At 40.8% G+C, this 24,741-nt stretch overlaps 2 protein-coding genes and 1 non-coding gene across 6 annotated transcripts in view; all 3 read left to right on the top strand.

Moving 5' to 3' along the window:
• The first annotated feature begins 1,361 nt into the window (after window positions 1–1,361).
• Window positions 1,362–11,896, top strand: kansl2 (KAT8 regulatory NSL complex subunit 2). 2 transcript variants are annotated; one of them, XM_026155279.2, is made up of 10 exons: window positions 1,362–1,496; window positions 2,880–3,137; window positions 3,311–3,483; window positions 4,325–4,439; window positions 5,262–5,425; window positions 5,507–5,670; window positions 5,831–5,927; window positions 7,478–7,731; window positions 9,214–9,417; window positions 11,038–11,896. In XM_026155279.2, exons 2-10 carry the CDS (start codon window positions 2,887–2,889, stop codon window positions 11,125–11,127), a joined length of 1,512 nt encoding a protein of 503 aa, XP_026011064.1. In that variant the 5' UTR covers window positions 1,362–1,496; window positions 2,880–2,886; the 3' UTR covers window positions 11,128–11,896. The 2 variants fall into 2 exon arrangements, with proteins under 2 accessions (XP_026011064.1, XP_026011065.1); XM_026155280.2 differs by having other exon boundaries at window positions 9,214–9,467.
• LOC113014055 (small nucleolar RNA SNORA2/SNORA34 family) lies at window positions 6,738–6,872 on the top strand. Its single transcript, XR_003270922.1, has one exon. It is a non-coding gene; the product is annotated as a small nucleolar RNA SNORA2/SNORA34 family (small nucleolar RNA).
• Window positions 11,897–12,781: 885 nt separating the features above from the next.
• Window positions 12,782–24,741, top strand: part of nckap5l (NCK-associated protein 5-like) — a 58,096-nt gene continuing 46,136 nt past the window's right edge. The window contains exon 1 of one of the 3 annotated variants that reach the window (XM_026155277.2): window positions 12,782–12,944. Coding sequence is in view for 1 of the 3 variants with exons in the window: in XM_026155276.2 (XP_026011061.2) it covers window positions 13,395–13,422 (28 nt within the window). In the remaining 2 variants the exon portion in view is untranslated. Of the gene's footprint in view, window positions 12,945–13,266; window positions 13,423–24,741 lie in introns of those variants that run through there. The other 2 variants (XM_080294764.1, XM_026155276.2) reach the window with 2 other exon arrangements.

Here is a 24,741-nt window from a genome sequence, read left to right as displayed (position 1 = left end):
GATGTTTTAAAAGTGTAAACCCTAGTGTAGCTGTCACTTCACTCTGGTCTGATTTAATCATGTTAAACTTGTCTTTCGAGTGCATTCCTCTAAACTAAATTGGTGGATATTTAACTTTGGTTTGTTTTATTATCTGCCCACATGCCATCATTCATCATAAAAACATGTTTGCATGTTTTCTGTGGTTGTACAGAATCATATGTGACCAGCAGGTTATTTATATACCTCCACTTCTTGAGCATGAAGGCCAATACCCAGATTTTGTTGGCAAGATAAGCAGGTTATTGCCTATTCATAAAACTTAATTGTTTAGGATTAGTGCTCTTATTTTACAGTAATGTAGCACAGCAAATCAGCCGTCCAGCTGTATATTTTACCCCCTTCATATATTTGAAAATGTGCTTGAAAAGAGAAGCTTCTTGCTCATGCAGCAGAGGTTTTATTATTCTTGGTTGTAACAGGGAAACAGTAAATGCACTGAATATTTATCTCAGTAGGTTTGCCTACAATGCAATTGACAAAGTGTTACGTGTATAATGGTTAGACTAATAGATTTTCTGGTGTGAAATTGCCACTGTTTTTGAAACATTTTGTTTAATCTGGGCAAAGCTTCCATTTTAAGTATTACCATTTTGTTGTGAACAAGCCACAAAAAGGACACATTTCATATTAAAACCCATATGTAAGAAAAAACGGACGACACTCATGCAACCTAACAATGCAAAAATCATATAGCTACAATAAATTTCATGTGTTTTCATGTCTTGGTGTTTTCAGTGACACTCAGGTCTGAAAAAGAAAAAGTTTTGAGATTTTTTTTTTCCCGTTTAAAATATGTGAACACTGTTCTTTTTTTTGATATAATGTGGTTGCTTTATTCTCAAAGTCAATAAAAAATATTTTAAGAAAGTGCTGCTTTTGGCTCATCAATAACATTGCATTTTATAGGTGAATCAATCTATGCCAGGGGTGTCAAATGCGGTCTAGGAGCTTGATCTGCCCTGAAAGAAGATCCAGTTTTACCCATTATATTTTGCAAAAAAAATATGTTTGAGGGGTAATACAAGCATTGTAGAGCAACTGATGGAATTGCACTTACTCTACTTGATATATCATCATTTGTAAATGCATGGTGTGTCAAAGTTTTACATTTGAATGTTTTCAAAATATACTGTTTTTTTCTTCTATTTTTAAAAGATAGGGGGTATTATCCAGTGGTATTGTAAGTGTAGCCCTCTTGAGGTCAAGTTGTGTTCTAAAGAGTTCGAGGCCCTGGTCTATGATAAAAGTGTAAATACATTGGGTGGATGCCACTTTGAATGGCAACTGGATTGGCCAATGGGCTACCTCACTCCGGCGCTCTGGCTAATCGGATCTCTAGGTGGGCGGGGTTACTTATTGTAAGCGGCGGCTGTGGCAGTTAACAGGGAATGCAGGAAAATCGACGTAACAGTGTTCTTCGGGAGCTCACGCTAGCTCGGATGTCCGAGACAAAGGTAGGGGGCCGCAAATAGAAATTAGCGATATGTTCATATTCTGGCATACAATCACGTTGGCGTTATGGAGGGATACGGCAATTTTGTGGCACCGACTTGCTATCTTCGCTGCAAAATGAGAAAATTAGCATTTAGCTGCCGTTAGCAGCGATTGATCAAAGATGGCGACTGCCGTCTTAACTGTTAAAGTGACGCAGTAAGGAGAGGCGGGCTGAAGCTCGGTGTGGCGCCCGGTTAGAGTTTATCCATTAACGCAGAGAGGAGTTTGTCTCCTCGATTTATATTTGAATTAAAAAAAAAAATGCCATTCTCTCTTACATTAATGCGGCCTTTATTACTCTTTGTTACTTATTACAATTGCCTTTAGGTTGTATGCGTAACATTTATAAGCTTTTACTGATGTTAATAACGACCATCTGACATCGCCCGTCAGTAAACCAATAACATGAAAACATTGTTTTAGTTTTATACAGCTTTATTTAGATTTAAGTACTCATAGTGATTTGGTCAATGACACCTTATGTGCATATTTTCAATATGCTTTTTTTTTTCTATTTTGGTTATATTTGGGATCAAAAGGCGAAAAACCACGAGTATCTATCCTGCCCATTTAAGTACAGTGTAATTGTTCAGAAAACCATTTTAAACCTTTCTGACACGGTATGTTATCCTGCTGGAAGCCGCCATCAGAAGATGAGTGTTCTGGTCATAAAGGGTTGAACATTGTCAGAATCGGGTATGCTGTGGGATTTTAACAAAGTGTGGGTAGAACGACCATTACACCGACACCACCAGCCTGAACTGGTCATACAACATAGGATGGAGCTTCATGTTGTTTACATCAGATCCTGGCCTTTCAGTATATATTAAATTGACCAGACATTGCTTTTCCAATCCCTTCCTGCTCGCTTTAGCTTACAGGAGTATCATCGTCCAGTCTTCTGCTACTATAGCCCATCTGGTTTAAGATTTGACGTGCTGTGGTCTTCTGCATACCTTGATTAAACAAGCGGTTATCTGAGTTTCTGTTGCCTTCCTATCGGCTCAGTGCAGTCTAGCCTCTTCTAATTTCTTTCTATTGACATGTTGCTGCTCACTAGACGTTTTCTCTTTTTCATACTGTTCTCTATAAACCCTAGAGTTGGATCTGTGTGACCCATCTTTGATCTCTAGATCAGCAGTTTCTGAAATACCAGCCTGTTGGTCACCAAAGTTAGTAGTTTGAATAAAAATACATTAAAGAAGCCAACATTATTCCAACATTCAAACAAATGTTTTTATAGGAATTCTTACTGTTATTCATGCATGCAGCCATACAAACATTTGGTGTGAACAGGAAAAATGTATTATTATTATTATTTTTTGTTATTACATTTAATGCAGGCTTGAAATGAACAGGATACGGATTCATGTTTTGCCCTCAAGTCGGAACCGGGTGACCCAGACACCCCGACCTCAGGAGCCACAGGCCTGCTCCTTCACCCAGCGGCCCTGCTCTCAGCCACGACTTGAAGGCTTGGAATTCTGCATCAAACACATCTTGGAGGACAAGAATGCGCCTTACAAACAGTGCAGCTACGTCTCTGCCAAGAACGGGAAGCGGTGTCCCAATGCCGCACCAAAGGCAGAGAGGAAAGACGGGTGGGTGGAAGGTCTAAATCAGCCATTAACAATCGATAAAAACAAATTAAATCTCATCATTATCTGCTGTGAATCTCATTAATGGGAACTTAATCCCAAGAGAAGGGGGAATGTAAATAAACTCATCAGTACCATGCAGCCTCCTAATTTCAATTTGAATGTCTGTTCTGTAGAGTGACCTTCTGTGCGGAGCACGCTCGCAGGAATGCCATGGCTCTTCGAGCTCAAATGAGAAAGGCGTCTTCTGGTCCGTCACCGGAGGCCCTGCTGTCTCAACTTAGTGGGTACAGCCGAGCAGAGTCACACAGCCTTGATGGAGGACGCTCTGAAGCCAGCCGCATTCTAGGTAATGGCCACTTTTTGACTTGGAAATAGTAATTTGGGTGCATGTGGGTTAAGCTGATGTAGTTGTACAGACTGTTTGTTGTTTTATTAGTTTTATTTGTTGGGTTATTTGGTACACTTGTGAAAAGATTAAAAAGTTTATAGCTTTCATTCATTAGTTGTAGAGCAGGGCAATATGACCAAAAATATTTATCACGATATACATTTGAAAATTTGCGATAACGATATAACTGACGATATAATTGACACTAGACAAAATACTTTACAACGCCACAACTTTATTAGTGCAAAAAAACCACATAACATCAATGTATTTTCACTTAAACAAGCAGCTGTTTTTTATCTGCATTAAAGTTATATAAAAATTTAACAGTGCAAATGCAAATTCCTTGCTGACAGTTTAACCAAAAGGTATTTCCAGTGGAAACTGAGCAACATATCCTCAGCATAACCAATATCCACAAAAGTTAAAAAGAGGTTATACACACACAATACGGTAATATTATGTTGAAGCACCGTACGTATCACTCCGCGAGGCTCCTGCTTTCGATAGCCGTAATGCTCCGACAATCCATCAAGCGGTGCGGCTTCCTAGCCTAGCAAAGTCATACTAAAACATTTGACAGATTTCCAAGCGCCGTGTACATAAAATCGTTTCGAGGTCAACCCGAATTCATACATAAGGCACACGGGATTGTAAGGGCACTGTTGATTTTCAGAAAAGTCAAAGGATTGATTTTAAGTGTGCCGTATTTTCCAAAAAACACGGTAATAACGACGGCCCGCTAGCATGCTCTACCAAAAGTCAGATAAAAATACCACTAATTCCTCCCTCTTCCTAGATGAGGACAGTCTGAGTGAGGAAGAGCAGGGGCCGTTGGTATTGGACCAGACGTGGAGAGGAGATCCGGACAGCGAGGCTGACAGCATCGATAGTGACCACGAGGATCCTCTGAAGTAAGCTCTTAAGATTTTCTTCTCAACCCACATTGTGTAGTTATGTAGTTTGAATAAGAATCTGTAGTTCAAGATAGAAGGCTTAGGCCATGTCCAGACTTGAAAATGCATCTTTTTTCCCCCCCTTTTGGCCTTCCGTCCACACTGAGACGGCGTTTTTGGTTTGAAAACACTCTCCAAAGTGGATAAATTTGAAAACGCTGCATGTGCCTCGCTGTGTGGACAGCGAAAAAGGAAGATTTCGAAAACAAGGATGCATTTTAGTCATATGATGCAGTCACGTGACCAGTTCAACTAAGATGGCGGACGACATTGTGCAGCAGTTGTTTTGTTAGCTCTCAATTTTCACAGCCCTATTAAAGATTAATATCAGTCTGTACATGCTCCAGATAAAACTTGACACCTTTCCTCAACATTTTGCTGCGACCTTTCAAAGAGCCGGAAAATAAATAAATGGCAGACGGAAGTGAAGCAGTTCAATCGTCTTACCGTATTTTCACGACTATAAGGCACACATAAGTCTTAGATTTTTTTTACATTCTTTTTGCTAAAAACGTTGACAGAAAATTTTAAAAAAGTAAGTAGTTAATATGCAAACCTACAAAGGCTCGAATCGTGTTTATTGACAAGCTGTTAGTGATGACTCTGACTTAATAACTTAATACCTCTGACTTAATACCTGAGCTCATCATCCAGTGGCACAACATAATGTTGTATGTTGATTTAAGAATTACTTATCTTAGTCTTAAATTGTTAGATACTGAGTAGTTTATTGTTTTGAAACTCAATGGACGTTAGATTTTCAATGCTATGTGTTGGCAGACATGCAGGAGTGTACACTGCAGAAGAAGTGGCGCTAATCACTCGAGAAAAACTTATCAGACTCCAGTCCCTCTATATTGATCAGTTCAAACGCCTGCAGCACCTGCTGAAAGAGAAGAAGCGCAGATACCTGCACAACCGCAAAATGGAGCATGAAGCTATAGGTAATCATAGGACAAATTTATGCTTTTACTGCTCACTCCTCTTAATTCTGAGTGACACAAACCTTTTAATGTTGATTACAGGTACCAGCCTCCTGACAGGGCCTGAAGGTCTTTCCATGAAGGAGAGGGAGAACCTGAAGAAGCTTAAAGCTCTGCGTCGATACCGCCGCCGGTACGGGGTGGAGGCCCTGCTGCACCGGCAGCTGAGGGAAAGGAGGCAGGCTGTGACAGAAGGAGGCCCTCAGGTGCTAACTTGAATTGATACTGAGTTTAAAGAAATCTGTACATTTTCTTTACTTATATTCTCTGGCAGTCGTGTCATAGAGGGATAATTAAAAAAACGTCAACTGTTTATGATTACGTTTCACTTCATTATCTAATGTTTGTTTGTTATTTCGGTTGTAGCCACACACAAGAACAGTGAGTGAAAAATGCATCTCCTTCATGGAGGGAACCCGATGTACCAATCCCTGCCTGCCTATGGCCCGACACTGTGTCTCACGTATCCTCTGATGGCTTTAATAGTGTGACTAAATAATCACTGAATGAAAGATGATGGGTGGAATACTCATCATAGTATCACGTATGATATGAATTTTTCAAAACCAGCTTAACAGCGGTGAACAGACTGTCCTCTATTGCCAATTGGTGGGTTTAAATGTAAAATATATACTGTATTGAGAGGGGGACTGTACCAACTGTACACATTTTCCACTCACAATGAATCAAATGACCAATGTACATTAATATAAGATCATGTTAAATGATGCACAGCCAAATTTAACAGGGCAAACATTGTAACACACAATTTTATATGATTTGTGAAATAAGCTATTGCTATTGTTGTTATACTAGTAACTACTCAGATACAAAATTCAATGCCAAAGGGCATATTGGGTGATGCTAGCTAGTGTAATATTCTCTTAACAGCTGGGAGCGGCTTTGTGGCTTCATTCAAGAATGGTTACCAGAGATAAAGAGTTGAGTGCAGAGATGCTCCACAGTGAAAAGAGGAGCTGTGTTTGAAGACGTGTCATGAAATGAGACTCTCTTTGCTTAATTTCCGCTCGTATTGCTTCTGTGCTGGACATTAACACTAGGCTGATCTCATTCAGCTCCTCATAATGCACCAGGAAAGGTTTGATGAGACAAAGGTAAGCTGTTAGCTAACAGGTGTTAGCTTTGACTAAGTTTGAATGGAGTGTGTTTTAAAGCTCTGTTCTGTTGAATGAATGAGCCAGATGTAGACTGATCTGCTCTCTGCTGATTTCTACACTCTTCAGTTACGTTTCTCATTTCCGCCCTCCTCCCCTTGGCCCCAATCAAGACCAGCAGCTTGTAGTAGCTGTTCGTTTCAACGGGAGCCTAGATAAACAGCTTCCTGTGGTCTGTTGATTTGTTTCCCAGAAAACAAAGGAGCTAATCAATTCAGTTGGAAGGAACAAAATCTTTCTTAACCTACTTTGACTAGCGTAACGTTTCATGTTTTTCAGTCTTGCATTTTAGTTCTCACAGTGTGAGAATAACAATTTTTCCTTTATTGAATATTAAGAATTTTGTTCTTTCAATAGCCAGTTTAGTTTGATTGAACCCAGACATGAGAATTTTATCATTAACATGCTCTACAAAACCATAAAGGCATCACTTTAATGCAACAAGGACGTTTATCAGGCTTTCTAAATATTTCTAAGATATTTCTTGTTTGTTTGTTTTTTAATCAGGCACAAGATTTGAGAAATCCAGATGAATACAAACCATGATTTTTGAAGGCAGTTGTCTCACTGTCATATACTTACAATGAAATGGTGTTAGAGAATGAAAATGGGCCGACTGTAGGTGCTGGATGCTGATGGGTGACATTTGAAAGCCAATTAGAAATCGGTGCAAGCGTTGGACAACAGAGGGCCTCCAGAGAAGCATCAATGCAGCTTGCCATTAATTCTCCGCAACTCTTACCCTTTAATTAGTTTTTTGGTATTCTCTCTCTTTTCTTATCTTTTTTTTTTTTTCTCTTTTTGATAATCAAATTTTCCTTGACAGCCACATGTTCAGATATCTACCAGGACAGCAACCAGATCCTTTTTAAAATGTGTCCAGGGTTAAAAGATGTTCCATGTGATCGTACTGTGCACATGGGTCAGTCAGACGACCCCCGCTGCCCGCTGCACCTCACCCTGCCTCCGCCCATGTACCAGCCCGAGCAGGAGGCTCCGCCACAGGAGGAGTTCACCCCTATGAGCAAAGACATGTACCTGAGTGCGGCAGAGCTTCAGCCCACAGAAAACCTCCCTCTCGAGTTCAGCGATGTACGTAGAAATGACAGTCACCTACCAACCTCTTCTCTCTAATACACATATCACGTTCCACATAATTCCTCTTGTGAAAGATGAGTATCAGTCTGAATGCGTTTTTCAACAAGCTGTTGTAAAGTTTCCACCACAGCAGGGGATAGTGTACCAAGTCATGCTGCTGTAGTATGTTTTTGGTTTTTTTGTTCTGGAGTAGAGTATTTTTCGGTTTAATGAGGTTGCTGGTCTCCACACTTATTTTAAATGCATTACTGAGCAGAAAAGTACAAACAAGAAAAGCTACAGAAAGTTACAAATTGCAGCAGACGAAAGGCTTTTACTTGAGCAAGTTATTTTTTACAACTGAAGTTACCCAGTTACGTTTTCTTTATCATCTCTGTGTGATGACACCTGTACTCTTCTCTGAGTGCTGACTGATCTTTCAGGGGAATGTTGCAGGGTTTGGTAACACCATAATGGCAAGCGTAAACTGATGTAATTGTGCGACAGTGTCACTGATGACCTGCAAATTGACAAGTGTGATCACTCTAAAAAATTTAAATTTTGGCAAGAGACAGGGTACATCCTGGACAGGTCACCAGTCTGTCGCAGGGCTACCACAAAACCAAATGGTTGTCTGTATCTATGGGCAATTAAGAATCACCCCACTAACTGCATGTCTTTGGGCTGTGGGAGGAATCCAAAGGGAACACACAAAAACACGGGGAACATGCAAACTCCACACAGACACCTCCCTGGTCTGATATTGGAATTTAACTCAAGACAGCGTGCTAACCACTGTGTCACTGTGCGAGCCCACAAATTATCAATGGGACAATATCTGTTTAATAATTTTTTAAAAAGTTAAAAAAAAAAAAAGCTGAGTAAGTAAGTTGCTTTATGGTAGGAAACATTTTAGGAGTTTTAACCCTTGGAAGAGCCTTAAAAATCCTAACACATTTTACCCTAATGACAAAAAAACTTCACCCCTCCAAAAAATACTGTAAAATTATTACATAGGAATATTTATTCCACTTTAATGACTATTATAAAACTACTTCAGTCTGAAATATGCATTTCAAATATTAATTATATTTAATTATATATTCTGGATTTTAACCCTTTAAAGGAGAGGGAGTCTGGCTCAAGTGGGGCAGAGGTTGCAAGTGGACAGACTGTTGCATGTGCAGCAGGTTACAATGATTCAGTAAAGCAGCATCTTAAATGCTGGTACGGTTTGCCCAATCAGGTTTTTCCTCACTTTGAATGGGCCGTTTGTGGGTTATTACCAACATAGCTGTTTGTCTGCATATAAAGGGACATATAAGCTTCTATGTTATCCTTCTGTTAACAGATCCATTAATATTGATCTCAGGTTGAGTCAAATGAAACAAATGGCTATGAAAGCAAGCTTAAAAAACAAATACACACGGGGGGATTTCTATAAATATACCATCAAAAATGCCTCCAATAGCAATTTTGAGCATCTCTGTTTTGCAGGACCTGGATGTGGAAGGGGACGGTATGCAGGGTCCTCCGTCCCCTCTGCAGTTTGACACAGCCCTGGCCCTGGAGGACCAAACCATTAGAGCCATAGCTGAGGCCCCGATGGACATCCTGACTGGCGAGGACCCAGACCAGGACCTTGACACCTCAGGGCAGGAACTCTCAGAGAGAGATGTGGACGCCATCATGAACAACCAGGTTAACTCTCAATCAGGGGTTTTGTCGTCGTGAATATCTTATTGCAGCAGGTAACATTGATGCACTCAATTCAAACTGTACTGTGTTGAAAACATTTTCAGGTTGATCACAGGGAAAAAGAAAACTCAAAAAAGGTTAGGGTTGATTTTAGTTTATTAATGAATTTATTTTTTTTATTTATTTGTTCTCTATCTCAGACGTACCTTTAGGAGCTTTTATTGAGGATGCAGTCTCCTTTATGAAATTAATCTGTTTTATGTCCATTGTCTTCATATGAGTGAACAGTGTTGAAGAAAAATAAATCATTTTTTGACATTAATTGACATGATTTGACTTAATTTATGAACACCTTTGAACAAATACAAAGGATACAAATAACAAATTACAGGTGTATTCTTTGGCATGTGTTGTGTCATAGCTGTATTTTCTTCAAAAGAGAGAGAGAGAGAAATTCACAAGTCTTAAAAAAATTAAAATATATCCATAAAATCTTGCCTCAGTTAAGAAAAAGGGGGGCTTGGGTGACTGACAGTGAAGAAAGTGAACCTGGCATGTTTTTGTGCCATGCGCTCTGACCGCATGGCACAAAGGACCTAGAAACGGTTACATCATATTTTAAACACAGTGACTGATTAGTTCCCAGAAAATAAAAAATAAACTTCGTATTAACAAACATGCAATAAACAGGCGTATTTGTGACTGCCCCCCAGTGGCTATAGACTGCTACAACATGTACATGTTGGTCTGCAAAGACCTTTAGACCTCTGCTGGTCACATTCAGTCTGTGAAGCTGTGGTTCACAAAGTGGCCCACAGACCATAACATTTACTTTACATACTAAGATGCAGCAGTCCAGGACAACACCAATAGCAAGTTTTCCAGTTTCAGTAGTACCCTTTAACATTTCCTGAGAGCAAATGTATTCACGAATTATAGCTGCCATCTCACTAAAGAATAAACTATATAGAGGCAAAACAATTACAGTCCTTGGAACAGACTCATTACAGGCTTTACCTGCAGCTGGGTTTCTCCTGCTACAAAAAAGGCCTTTGTGCAGTCACTACATGCCTAAGCTCAATTTATCTGCATACGGTGGAGGCAATGAGATTTGTGCATTTTCCATCAACACAAATGCACTTTTAGCTGGACTAAATTAAATCCTCTTAACTAAAACCTTTTTTCTGACACTTAAATTTTAAAACACAAAATTTCAGACCTTACCTCGTGTCAGACTGACTACTCAGTCTGTCATAGACATGTTTGAAAATAAGAGCAGCATTTATAATATTTCCATATGCATCAGGTTAGGAATGTAACAGCCTCTCTGCAGGTTGTCCTGTGCTGCCAGGGAAGTTTGAGTTTTAATTATTCGTTTTTGCTTATTTTATTTGATGTTGTATTTCTTCTCTGCCCCTCAGTCTGTCACTCTAGATTTTGCAATCTGTCATCAAAACTTTGAAAGCTGTGGTGTAAAGAAAATATGAAGTGAGATGTTCAGTGGGGTTAAGAGAATCACTGAACCCTTTGAAAAGAAGCTTTTGTACCGTGCTGTCGGCCCTTTACACAAACAGATGATCTGAACTAGCAGTAAATGTGCTTTATCTTTGTTCTTCCACTCAGGTGGTGTCAGAGGCAGTCGGAGGTGAGGAAGACACGACTGACAATTCGCTCCAAGACATCGACTCTGCTGCAGCCGACGCTCCCAGATGAACCAGCATTTCAAAGAACTGTCACTGCTACTCGTTTATAATACAGCCCACATTAGGTACTAAAGTACTCAGCGGCTCCTACTGAGACTGAAAGCTGGAGTAGGCGACATGTTTTTGGAATCAATGGGCAGAAATTCCATAATAACCTTTCAGCATATTGTACTTCATGTGGGGAACTAGACTCCTGGTTTCATACTAAAGAAAATCCAGCCTGAGATGAGACGTCACCCAGTGTGAGGCCGTTTCAGGTGAGTCGTGTGAAGGTGCAGGGAAAGGTCAGCTGAGAGGGAAGCGTTTGGATCAGAAATGTCAGCTGGACATGTTAGAGGAATGCAGGGAGAAAACTGAAGTTTTAGGTAAAATGTTACACTGTGCAGTTTCAGTTATAAACATCATTGTAATGTGCCTCACTGTTTCTGCTCCTACTGCCTGGTTTGAAATAAAGATGAGGAAATAAATGGGGTTTTAGGTAACTTTGTTTCTGATCGGCATGTTTGCAACAGAAAACACATTTCCATAAAACTTTAAAGCAACTGGAAACTTTCTCCCATTATTACACTTTAACACATTCTGTTGTTGCATATGCCCTTGTAGCCAGTATTTACGAAAATACTTGATGTAATTTTTATTGTCTGCTAAGGTGGTTTTGTGTTTCAGTTTGAGCGACCAGTCGTTTCATTTTATGCAGGACAGCAAACCTTTTCATCACCCACATTTATCTCCCACATTTTCATTGGTTGTAGTTACAAATAAATAAAAAGTACAGGACATGTGTGCTGATCTGCAAATGCTTCACTGCTTAAATTTATAGTTGATTCCTGCAGAAAAGCAGTTTATAGCTTCAGCTGTTACTGCGCGAGAAAAGGGAACCTTAAATGAATAAAGACAATATATGGTTATTAAACTTGTTTTATGCTTATGATCAACAACAAACCTTTAACAGATGTAGTTTGTGCTTTCACACATTGTTAAGAAACCTTCATCTGGCTTTAGATAACAGGAACCATTGGAAGGATTCTGTAATTTACTCCCTCTGTGAGTACTAAAGATTTGGTGCAGTTTAGTGCATGTTTGTCAAGTGTACATGAGGAAAATTTGGAGCTGAAGTCATTTCGCACCCAGATTTGTTTATTCTCCAGCTGTTCTTTTCCTCTGCATCTCCATTCAAACACCAGTAAACGCAGGCTGTATTGTAAAGTGTTCGAGCATGTTTCAGTTCCACATAGACGAGTCCAGATTTGCACTTAAGCCTGAGGTCACCTTCAGAAAAATAGCTGTTTAAGGCCTCTAGTCCAGTTTTAGCTCCATACACTCACCCTCCTTTTTGTCATGCGGTTGTATTATTTCTAGTTTGGGTTAAATTGCCTTGAAGCCTGAGTGCTGTATCAGGTTTTCAGCTGTTTGTGTGTTAACTTTAAAAATGTCACTCTTTCAACCACAAATTATTTTTTGATGGATTTCTTGGTCGTGTCCATATCGGTGGTGCCTGCAGGAGTATTTTAAGGCACGGCAAACCACACATACGGGGCAGATTTTTTTTAAGTATATAGCGAAGTTATGTTTGGCAACGTGGGACAGCCTCCGAAAGAAGGGAAAAAAAGTGGGGCGGGTAATGAAATTTCATACAATGACATCACTTTTCCTCCAACCCAAACACTTAAACGGCGAGGCAGAGGAGGAGAGCGGCCGCTGCTGGGGGAGCAGGACACCGCCGCAAAAATGAGCCCAAGGTAGAGATTTTAAAGAAAAGAAGAAAAAATAGTATAGTTTTATCTTTACCGGACATGGCAACACAGCGGCAGTTTCCATCCAAATGAGGTGAGTTTTTCAAAAACGGAAAAACGCCGTTTCATGTGCTGAAATGCTCGGCTGGCCGATGGGTTCGCAGGAATACCGACACTGATCCGTTTGCATGCGCTTCATTGTTTTAACATCACCGGGCATGTAAAGGTTGCGCCGATTCACAGCTGAAAATGTTGATTTGCTGCTGCGGGCTGCTTCAGCCTTAAACGCTGCGGCGTTTTTCCTGCGTTTTCTTCGTTTGTGGGAGAAACGCAAGGGCGTAACAGCGCGCTTACCCGTGGCGGAGGGGACCCATTTCGGCGCAGGGTTTGGGTTTGAAGGGCCTGTCCCCAAGAAAAGGGGCCAAAAAAGAAGGAAAAACCTGGAGGCTTTCCCAAGCTCAGCTCTGGTTTGGTTCAGCTGCGTTACGCGGGAGCTGAAATACATCCTGTCGCCGTTTGAGCCTCGAAAACCTGAAAAGGGAACATGGAAAAGGAACTGTCATCCGAGTCCTGTAAGTGCGGCTCGTTTTTCATTTGTCATCTCGCAGCGATGCAGAGAAAAGGCAGTTTATAATGGAAATAAACTGCGCTTCATTAGTGTGGGCTTTGTCAGAGATTCAGGCTGTGAGTGGAGGCTGACGCTGCACAAACCAGAATTTTTAAATCAAGAATAAATCAGCCTCACAATGATGTTCGTGAATGAATTAATGTGTCTGCAGCATGGATGCGAGGAGGGATGAGCCACCCTTTTTTATGTGAAGTTCAGATCATTTTTAAGGAGGAGAGCTGTTGGTTTGATTATTTTACCAGCCGAATTGAGCTCCAGTTCCTCTTAAAATGTGTCTTTCACCGTGCAGACTAGAGGAATTTTAACTTCAGCTGGTCTGCGCTGACCTCCAGTCTGAATTGATATGTGTGCATGTATGAATATGATGAGTTTGGAAAACCACCAGAGTCCCGCTTAACAACAGGATGCGCAATGCCAAGCAGTCAGTCTTTAATATGGAGATATTTTGTGTTCCACAGGTCATTTTATCATTTTTAAACACTTACCCAAAGTTCAGGACTCGCTGTGTCTAATTAAAAAATAATTAAATCATTTCTTTTACACCAGGGGTAAAAAAGACAATCCCCACATTTCAGTGATTGTAATCAGCCAACTAATCCTGGCAGATCTGCTTGTCTAGGAGAAGTCTGAAAATGTTTTGAGGAATTAAAAGTGATCATTTTCGGAATAAGTGCATTTAAAACAGGTTAAACATTGCAATAGTTGGTAGTTGTGCTGATAAAATGAAAATGCAACCAAGCAGGTCATAAACTGCAGATATGAAAAGTCACACAGGGGTGGATAACCTTTCTCTAATTAACACATGAAACAAACAGAAATGCCATATTTTCATCAGATCTTCTGACGTTTGATGTTTGCCTGCTGCTTTCTGAATTAAACATGACATTCACAAAGCAGAAGTCGAACCTTCATGAATCTGCATTTGATTTTGCAGATTTGGTGAAAACTTTGTTTTGATCATTTTGTAGGACGGCTGGTCAGGCCTTGTTAGGCTATAGATAACAAGAACGGTGATGCTTTTTGTCTTTGTTTCTTTGTTTGTTTACAACTTTTAAAAAGAAACCTAATCTAGTCATCTGGAAAATATCATTGCCCTTGTTGGCTTTCATAATCCAACTGTCAACAAACTGATTTTCATCAACATGGCATTAAACCAGTGCAGGGTTTATTTTCATTACAACAGTTTTATTTAGAAAATATTAGAAAATGACGTAAAGCTGGCAACAGTAGCTGTCACTGTCACTCAAGGCTCATTTATAAACTCAGACCATATGGTAAAGCAGGACATAGCTTCCGTGTAATCTATACTACAGTTACAGTAGGGATAACAGTGGTTAGGGACCACGGCACAATCTTGCTGCCTTTGAAATGGTTGCTCCAAAGATGGGGACCAGGTCAGCGGCCCCTCACATTCACCCGCCATCTTAAATAAAGCTCATTTTTTGAATAGAATGGGGACAAGTTTCAGTTGCATGCAGTCTTTTAGTGATAGTACAGCAACTGACTGTGACAAAGCAGCAAAAATCACAAGTGTCTCCATCTGTCGAAATGTTGTCTACAAAGCTTCCAGGTGGCCTCTGTGCAACCAGCTGGTCAGTACAACTTCCTCCCTCTTCACAAGGTTGTTGCCACTCTAACGGCAACTTGTGGAGTGCCAATGACTGCAGTTCCTGAAATCACAATTTGAAGCTGCCTCTCAAAAATGCTCTCATGTTAAAACCTTATAGAAGAAATAAAGTTGGTCTCTGTGGACAGTTTTTCGCACTTCGTAGCAACACCATGGGCTGAACTGTTTTATAACTTACCTGTATGGATACTGGAGTCTGGGGCGTGGCTCCTTGGAGATGACTGGTGTCTGCTAGGTTTGTGCTCACATACACTGGAGCTCACTGTGATGCAAAACATCCTATAAGTTTGTGATTTGATTTAGGTGAGTGAAATTCTGGTATTTTATCAGTAGTTGGCAGATATGTGAATGCAGCTAATATGAAATCAGTGGATGATGCCCCAGTGGGACACCTGGACTTTATCGGATGTATCGGTGAAGCTTCGAGTTTTGGCTGTCACTGTTTTAGCTTTATGGAACTAGATGTGATACATACCTTGGGGCTACTTTTAGTGCTCTTTTTGGCTATAATGGGAACCATAATTTATAATATGAACATGTTGTTCTTTAAGACTAGAATCTAGCGACTAAGACCAGAAAAGTCTTTACTATTGAGATTCGTGGAAACCAAACAGACATGCAGTGATTTCTTGATTTATTTTTGGGATTCTTATTAAGATTTCCTAAAGCCTGATGTGATGTCATTGAATTTTTTCAATCACAAAAGACAAAGTAAAGTACAAACTGGAGAATTTTGGACCTTTTCTCTGCTGGCTATTAAAATATGTTTTCATATTGTTTTTCTCCTGTTTAAGTTCTGATAGTTCAACTCGTCAGTGAAAGCAACAGATTGCATGCATCCATGTCACCCAGCACAACAACAGCTTATCACCATCTGCTGGTTCGTGTTAACAAAGCTGCATTTTACTAACTGTGATACCTTCCACATTTTCTGAATGGGGTGAATTGTTTCTTGTTTGTTTTCACCTTGTGGGGAATTTTATAGGTTATAAAACATGTGCCAGCAATCTTAACAAGTTGTAGGGCCGTTCTGCGATTACACGAGAGTTAAAACATCTTAGAAATTGCTGTGCAGCTATTAAAGAGTCCTCATTGTTGGAGGAAAAACATCAGTTTTAATGATCTGTGCCTGTTGGTTCAAGGCCAGATATACGCTCATGCTGTTTCCTTTGTCTCATCGTTTTCTGAAGAAGGACCAAGCTTTAGGTCAGAAGAAACGAGGACGCAAGCATTGTTTGAACCATGCTGAATTATAGGCTTGCAGAGATGGCTGGAATTCAGGCTGTAAAATATTAAAGTTTCACTGAAGATCTGCAATGAAACGCTCGATGAATCTTTTAGTGTTTGCAGGCTGCTTTTACCTGATTTTTTGCTTTGAGAAGAAATGACGTACGTTCGGTTCCTCGTCCAGATTGTCTGCTTTTGTAATGATGTAGTTTGTTGTTTTTGGCAGTTGCAGACAAACACCATATATCATGTAAGAAATCCGCTCTGACCGCATGGCACAAAGGACCTAGAAACGGTTACATCATATTTTAAACACAGTGACTGATTAGTTCCCAGCAAAATTGTTTGAGACAAGGATTTGAGGTCACTCAGTTAAACCTTTTGATACTTTAAAGATGTATTTCTAAGAGCTCTTTGTGAACTTCAGAACATCTGCAGTGCGGTGCTGGGAAATCTTTCATTAATTGAAAGGTTACTTTGACTTGTACATAAACTGTATGTTGCCATGGTGACGTCAACCATTGCTTAGTGAAGCTCCATCTTGAAAGCTTGACTTGAGCATTTTGACTGTCACCATATCGATATTTTTGAAATCGAAAGTGACAAGCAAAGGGTGGAGTGGGACTCCGCGTGCTTATAGGTATTATCATGTCATAACATATAACATCACATTCGAGTCCTTTCTGACTCTAATGGGGAACAGACTTCATGAAATCCATCAGGAAAGTGTTTACTGAGGCCATAGAAGGCATCAGAAGGGCTCATTTTCTCATAGGCATGTTTTTGCAAGCAGAACAGTGGCCCCCTGCAGGTCATCACGAGGAATACAGATTTAAAACATCCATCTTTCATGTACAATCTATCAACGTCTACTAGCCATGTACTGTAAGCTTTGGCAAACCAACCACACCTGCAGAAGCTTGCCAAGACCAACAGAAAAGACAGAAACGCCTCGAGGAACACAACAAAGATCCCGAAGCCTCCAAATTCTCTAGATAACAATCGAATCAAGTATCTGCAGGATGAGACAAGCTCAAACCATGAGAGTCATCTGCCAGCGTCGCCATGCCAGGCACCAGAGAAGACTCCCAGAGGTCCCCAGTCCCTCAATGGACCGAGGGCATTACAAGAAAAGGCCTTTTTTTCATATTTGGTACATTTCAATAGAGTCCCTCTCATATGAAAGCACATAGTTGTGATTGACACCTAGTCTTGTTTGAAAAATATTTCCAAAATAAAAGCTTTGGTAATGCTGTATGTGGAAAAGAGTTCACCAACATTTATTAACACTATTAGTTGTCAGTTGCATGCGTTTTATTCATTCACTGGAATAATCAGATCAACATTTCATGGTTGAAGTTGGCGTTCTGATTGGACCTCTACTGTATGTGAGAACAGCATGAACATCTGGATGTCTAAGGAGCGTTTTTTGTGGTTTTGACTACGGGAATAATGTTTGTTTGCAGGTTTTACCTGGTGAAGTTTACACTGGATCACATTTATGTTTGTTTTTCAGAACTTTCTGCCAGCGGTCGTCTTTGACTTTACAGATTTGTAGAGTAGCATCTAATCTCTCTGCACCTTCAAATGTTTAATGGTTTGACATCGAGGTCCATTACTGCCCCCACTGACTGTACAAGCCCATTAACTACTTATAGATGCTGCTAATTACAACAGAAAGCAACAGTCAGTAACCACTTGTTTGCTTTTTTTGTTATTATTATTATTTAATAAATAGTCAAATATTTGAAAAACCACGACCATCCCTACAACACAGTATTAGATTTCTGTAGTTTCAGGTCATCATGGTGTCATCTGAAGCACCATTAGAGAACTCCCAGTATGGATTTTCCCTTTTTTCAGCTTAGGTGCTAAACATAAGTCTCATTATAGTAAGTAAATCTTTAAAAAATCAATAAATATACACATATTTATCATAAAAATGTAACTGCAGGATACATCATGCCTCCTGCTTTCAAGCAAAGTCTATTCTTGCTGCTTTAATCTGAAGATTGCACCATAATTGCCTGCCGATGCCAAAAAGGCCTACTTGCAGGATCACAGGATCTTAAGTACAGATTTAAAGTGAGCTCAGAGAAACTTTAGCAGATGTTTGGGAAAACATCTGCACAACAGTGAGCAAACCACCTCTCTGTTTGTGTGGAAGATGGATTTATATCACACCACAGCAGCGAGGCGTGCAGAGCTGTAAATGTGAAAGTCTACCTTTGCTAACTGGGTGGAATTACTGGCATGTGTTTGTTTGAGTCACGTAACTGGAAGAATTTAAACACGAGGCTGGGAGGATTTCAGAACAAGAAGGCCTGAATGTGTCACATTTGGAACAATATTTGGTGAGGGACATGCAGCGCACCGAGCAGTTCTTCCTGATAAAATGACCTCAGAGCATGAGAGTATTATGGGGCTGCTGTGCGGAGAAATGTGGTTCCACTCTGCGCTCGCAAGATCACATTTACGGTTTGTGTGCCTGTGTTTGAGCTCGATTGAAGTTTTGCGAGCGCTCCATCCCGATGCAACTTTGAGATAGCCGCATTACATCATGAGAAGTCAAGCCAGTGACATATTCAAGTGTAATGGGCAGTATAAGTGCTCGCCCGCTCTGTTCGCCTCTAATTGTCCACAGATGTTCTGCACGCCTTTGTGTGCCACAGCTTGTTGCAGCCGGCTTCGCGCAGACGCCACATACGTTGTTCAGGCTTTATTGCAGAGGGGGAAACGTGGCATGGAGTAAGTGTTTAATTTGGCTGCTGGTTCTAGTAACTGGTTTCAGTTATTAAAAACTTTATTAGCGGTTGCAATCCGCTGGGATTGAGCTGAGATGAAACGATTAGGCGACCCAAACTGTTCGTTTATGGACAGAAAATTAATCGGCAACAATTTTGATAAATGAGTAAAGCAACAAGAAAGGGAGTCAGATGTGGATTTATTTATTTATTTTACTGCAAACTGTAAGCGACTAATAAAATGTTAATTATTGCAGAAAATTCATCAGCAGCTACTTTGATAATCTGGCAACCCATCAGCTTAGCCTCTGGGGGTAAGAGCGTATAAAAGATGGAGGCAACCACCATGTTGGCACCCATTTGTCTCTGATTTGGGCCACTGCCTGATGCTTTTCTGAATCCAAAAGAGTGCCAACGTTTTTAGCTGAAGCTGCAGTTAAGGTTGATCTAACTGTAACTGACTTATTTTTTTAGACTTTCCATCCTCTAGTCGTTGTTTACTGAAGCAGATAAATTAAAGAAGCCTGCTAGACATTAGATGGTTTCAAAACTGCACTTTTGTCACATTCAGAACCTCCTTTGCTCTCCACATGGACTTTTTACTGTCTCGCAGCTAAAACCTGCTCAGATACGATTCATCAAAACATTTCATACTGTAAAAAAAAAAACTAGGAACAGAAACCAGAAAACTACAGATTTAGTTTGAAGAACAAAGTTTATCATTTGAGGCTGGGCACTGTGATTTTTGGAGGGAACTGAACTTTCTGGTTTGACAAATGGTAACTGTGTCTGGATTTCTTCTTGTTTATTAATAGCTTTAAGTGGTTTCAGTGGTGTGAAGAGTTTGTGCTTTTTTGTATTTTCAATTAAGGCTAAATTAAGTATTTGTCAGACAAATATTTGAAGACGTCCTCTTGAAGGAGTTTGTGGCTTTGGTGGCAGCAGGTTGTCCTCTAAAGTGTTCTTTGGGCCGGTCGCTGCAAGCCAGTGTGTTTCTGATGGCAGGCCAGTGCCTTATGGCAACTGAGCTATGGTTAAAAATCCCTATAAAAACACAGCAGACCAGGGAAACTGTTACCAATTCATAATTCAAAAAGTAGTCAAGAGATTAAAGGATCATTTATAAAGAGAAATATTACTCATGATTTCAAAGTTCAGCACAAGCAGTAAAGCCACCAAGAATGATTAATTATATGACCTTTGTAAATGCTGCTGTTTTGTCAAAACTAATGGAGTCTTGCAGATGCACACACACGGTGTCCTTTGGTGTTCGGGGTTATAGCACGGCTTCAGCGTAATTTATCGCCCCGCAAATGTATCCGTCTGCGTACGCGTTTCCGTTTGGACAGCAAACTGAGAGAGATTTTCACCCACCGCAAATGAGTTTCCATGCAGTCCTCCAAAATCCCAATGGCATGTCGCTGGACATGGATTAAGTATACGGCCCTCGAATGCCGACCGGTTGATGAGTGGACCAAAACAGGGAAGGGTGTGACAGCCGCGTTCACCAGGAATGGGACAAGTGTGACAAAAACATTAAGCATGAAAAGAACAGACAGCGTCTGCCGACACTAAATTGTTTTTGACACATTGTTTCACTTCAGATCTTTGTATCAGATAACTTTGCTCTTCTCCACGGCTGCCTGACAGACCAACATGTGACACAACCGGTCTGTGGGCTACAAGCAGGAGTAGCCCACAGACCGGTGGTACCGCATATTTGTGACTCTGTCCCAATGTAACGCCGCTGTCTGCAGGTAGACGGGCAGTCCCTGACTGCCCACAGACTGCCTTCACGCTAACCCTGCTCAAACAAGCATCAGATGTCACTTCCTACTCAGCACATAGCTTGTAAAGGACAGCTTGCATTACATTTAAAATCACTGGACATGACTCATTCCTATATGTAACATTAACATTGTGAAAGTGTGTATTTGAACCCAAAACACAATCTGTGTTTGTCTTGACAAAGCAGCGAGTGAAAGCAGTAAAAGCAGGAAGTGAGTGAAAACAAACCACAACAAAGTCCCTGCTGGGATAAAAACTGTCATCTGCAGGCTAACAAACTGACTCCACCACCACCACCCATCCAGCCTTTGACCACAGAATGCAAACTTTGATGCTGTTTAAAAGAGGACCGATATATCTTGGTATCAAGGGACTCACTCCAAAAGGCCCCCATCCATTTATTTTCTTTTGTGCCTTATCTGGGTCGCAGATAAGGCACAAAAGAAGACCTCACTTTCCCCAGCCACCCCCTGTAGCCCCCCAGAGGATACAGAGACATTCCCAAACTAGCTGAGATGGAGAAATTAAGTCCCCGGGGTGTCCTGGGTCTGCCTCTGATGTCTCCTCCTGGTTGAACATTCCTCCTGGTCGCCTCAGCTACTGACAAAATGACAGTACTGGATCCTGAGAAGGTAAAGGTTTTTTTCTGGTGTTTAAAATGTTGGAGAAAAAAGTTGAGGAAAAATGTTCCTTCCAATTTTCAAGGTTAAAAGTGACACCACCAAACGCGAGTTAACCAAAAACAAAGAAATGTGGGACACTCGAACCAGACTGTTTGTTTTTGTTTACATTTTGTTAAAAATACTATATTATACTGTAAACATAACTAATAACACGAAAAACTATAATAGGATCTCGCCTGGTGAGGCGAGGAGGAAGTGCAGGTCAGCTTTAGGAGTAGTTTACAATAAACAAATAAAAATAAGCTCTTTTTGAAAGACAGAGAGAGGTTCGACATAATTCTTCATTTTCTGACTTATTTGTGATCCAGAGGTTGTCTTACAAATGTAGTGAGTGGCCATCGGGTAGAGGACGTAAAGCTGTTAATGGAGAAGAAATATCAGCTAAGTCTGTGAATGAGTCATCGGAAATCTTCGGCTTGTGCGATGATACGAGATGGTATTAAAGTTTGTTGGGTCGCAGAAAATGTTTTGATCGTCGTTTGTCAGGACTTTTCGAATTTGGCGATCGCTGCTAATCTATAAAGTCAAACAATTGAAACGAGAGAAAATGGAACTAAAAATGGATTCATGTAAATGTTAAAAAAAAAACAACTGGAGCACAATGTAAGACACAACGTGTGCTAAACACAGCCGGGCTGAGTTTACAGCGGATCCTCTGCTCGACAGATGTGTCGTGTTGTACAAAATTATTGCACGAGGTATAAAAGATTTCCTGTGTCTGATACAGGATACAGCAACACAGTTCCTGATTGGCTAATCTGCAGTACAAACCGTCAAGTGACTGAGTGACCCCAGCTGTGTTTTTATACATGCTAGTGTGATTATATTTAGATCCAACTGCTGAAAAATCACCAGAATCCTAATGAAGTCGTTCTTTAAAATACTATTTCTAGTTGGGATCCCATTTACTTAAGTCTATAAAATATTTTTGTTGATCAAGGGGGCAGAAAAATGCAGTTTCTGCCAATCAAGTCAAGTGGCTTTATTGTCATTCCAACCATGTGCAGTGGTACAGAACACAGTGAAACGAGACAACGTTCCTCCAAGATCTATGCTACGTATGACATATAACAGACAATCAACACAGGACTACATAAAGTGCAATGTGCAGAAATTGCAAAAAAACCAAAACAAAGACACAACAGTGCAATAGAAATGTGCGAAAGACTGAGTATTGTGCAAAAAGTCACTTTGTGTATATGAGATTCTGCATCCTTACAGATTGAGGTGTGCATTTTATTCTACTTTTCTAATAGATACTCTTTATTCTCGCTTGTGAGATCAATGTTGCGTTACAGCAGTGGGATGAAGCGTGAAAATAAAACAGCCCGCAATAAATAAACAACACGGTTAAAGTAAAAGCATCCCGGGTGCATAGTGACGGTCTTATACTGCGAGAGAGCGCAAAACTGTTACATATGAAACACTGATTGTAAAACAACGTAAATAAAAATGAGGTTATGTTAAAGAAGACCGAAAAGTTAGACTTAGGTTGTGGAAGAGATTGGAGCAAATTGCATTAATAAATCATATGTGTCTTATAAATCTGAGAAACAGATGCAAGAAGGTGTGACACAAACATGTGTGGATCACTGCACTATCATGTTTTACAGCTAACAGAACTAGAGCAGCGAGATTTACTGCCTCAGAAGCCTCGAGGCAGATACTTAATGACCAAACCGATAATGAAAACAACTCAAATGATGAAGATTTTGCATTAAAAAAAGATTTAAAACCATTAATAACTATAATTCTGAATATCTGCCACGGGTAGTGGAAATGGAATAACATGATGAACAACAGTGCAGCCATTAAATCGTCATAAGTGACCATACTGTGATTTATTTTTTTCTAAAAGTCACTAAAATATCTCGGTTGCTTGAGCGTTAACGAACTAATCCTTTCGGCCTCAGAGCTGACATGACTTTGGTAGATAACATGTGGTTCAACGGACCTTTCAGACATTCAAGGTCAGTCAGGCTGTGAAATATCAGTTTATTAGGTGGTTGTTCGCATCTTTAAGTGGGAGGAAAGAGCAACGGGACAATAATTTAATCGATTTGAAGTCTGGTAGGGGTTTGCAGACAGGTCAGAGCCTCCCGCAGTCGTCCTATCTCCTCCGTATCCCCCCCACCTCCTCTTCGTGCTTTGAAGATAGGCTGGGCTGGGGCTGGGCCTTGCTCCCTATCAGCTATCAGTTCAGCCATTTATCACCCCACTGTCTGATGCATGCAGGTAGTGTAGTTACCATGGTTATACACCAAAGGCACTCCTGCATTAGCATAGCAAATATCCATCAGCTGCCTACAGAGTCGGCGCAGTAAGACGGAGCTCACAGCAGGAGGCGGGACTGACGGGGAGCTCTGCAAGGCATCATCATCCTCATCCCAACTGTTTCCACGCTCACAGCACAAACACTCACATCAAAGGAGTTATCTCCCCCTGCATTGTTTCCCCCAAAGCCCTTTGTTTACTCCCCCCAGAACCCCCGCCACCTCAACACGAAGCTTATTCTGCTTATTTGTGTGCACATCACAGAGAATATCAGCCAAATGAGTCACAAGCGGCCAGCCTGAGGCCCTGACCTCGTGTTCTCCATCTTCGCGCAAACTGCACCGGAGCCTGCTGTGTCAAATGTGGCCTCTAAAATATGCATGATTGAACGTGCTCGAGGAATGCTAATAGAGCTCCCACCAAATGCAGAGGCCACCCTACAGAGGAATCTGCGGTCGTGCAAACATCGAAGCTGGCAAAACACCACTTTAGCCGCCGCAGCTGTAACAAACATTCGATTCATCCGTCCGGCCAGAGAAAATATGGCTTGGAATGAAGTTTTAATCAATTCGCGAGCTAACCGGGTCCCCACCACGTCCTGCCTTGCCAAAAAAACAAGAGGATTAAATGGCCACATTTTGTTTAGTTTTGGACGGAGGAACAATCTTGTAAGATTCCTCTCTCAGATTTACACTTGGAGTCGTGACCCGTGATGACTCTGCGGTTAAAGAATAGCGACAGAGGGAGATTTTCTTTTTAATTCAGCCTGCCTTGAACAGTGTGTCTTTGTGCACTGCTGCAGTTCATTTTCATTTGTCTTAAAATAAGTTGCTATTGAGGAGATTTATGCACCCCCACCTTACTCCTTCAATCCCTCTCCCCCCTTCCCTCCGCTCGCCTCCCACAAGGTGCTTGGCGAG

The sequence above is a fragment of the Astatotilapia calliptera genome, chromosome 20, assembly GCF_964374335.1.
Source record: "Astatotilapia calliptera chromosome 20, fAstCal68.1, whole genome shotgun sequence".
NCBI lineage: Eukaryota > Metazoa > Chordata > Actinopteri > Cichliformes > Cichlidae > Astatotilapia > Astatotilapia calliptera.
Note: the sequence above shows the minus strand (reverse complement) of the source record. Positions and strands in the feature narration are given on the sequence as shown.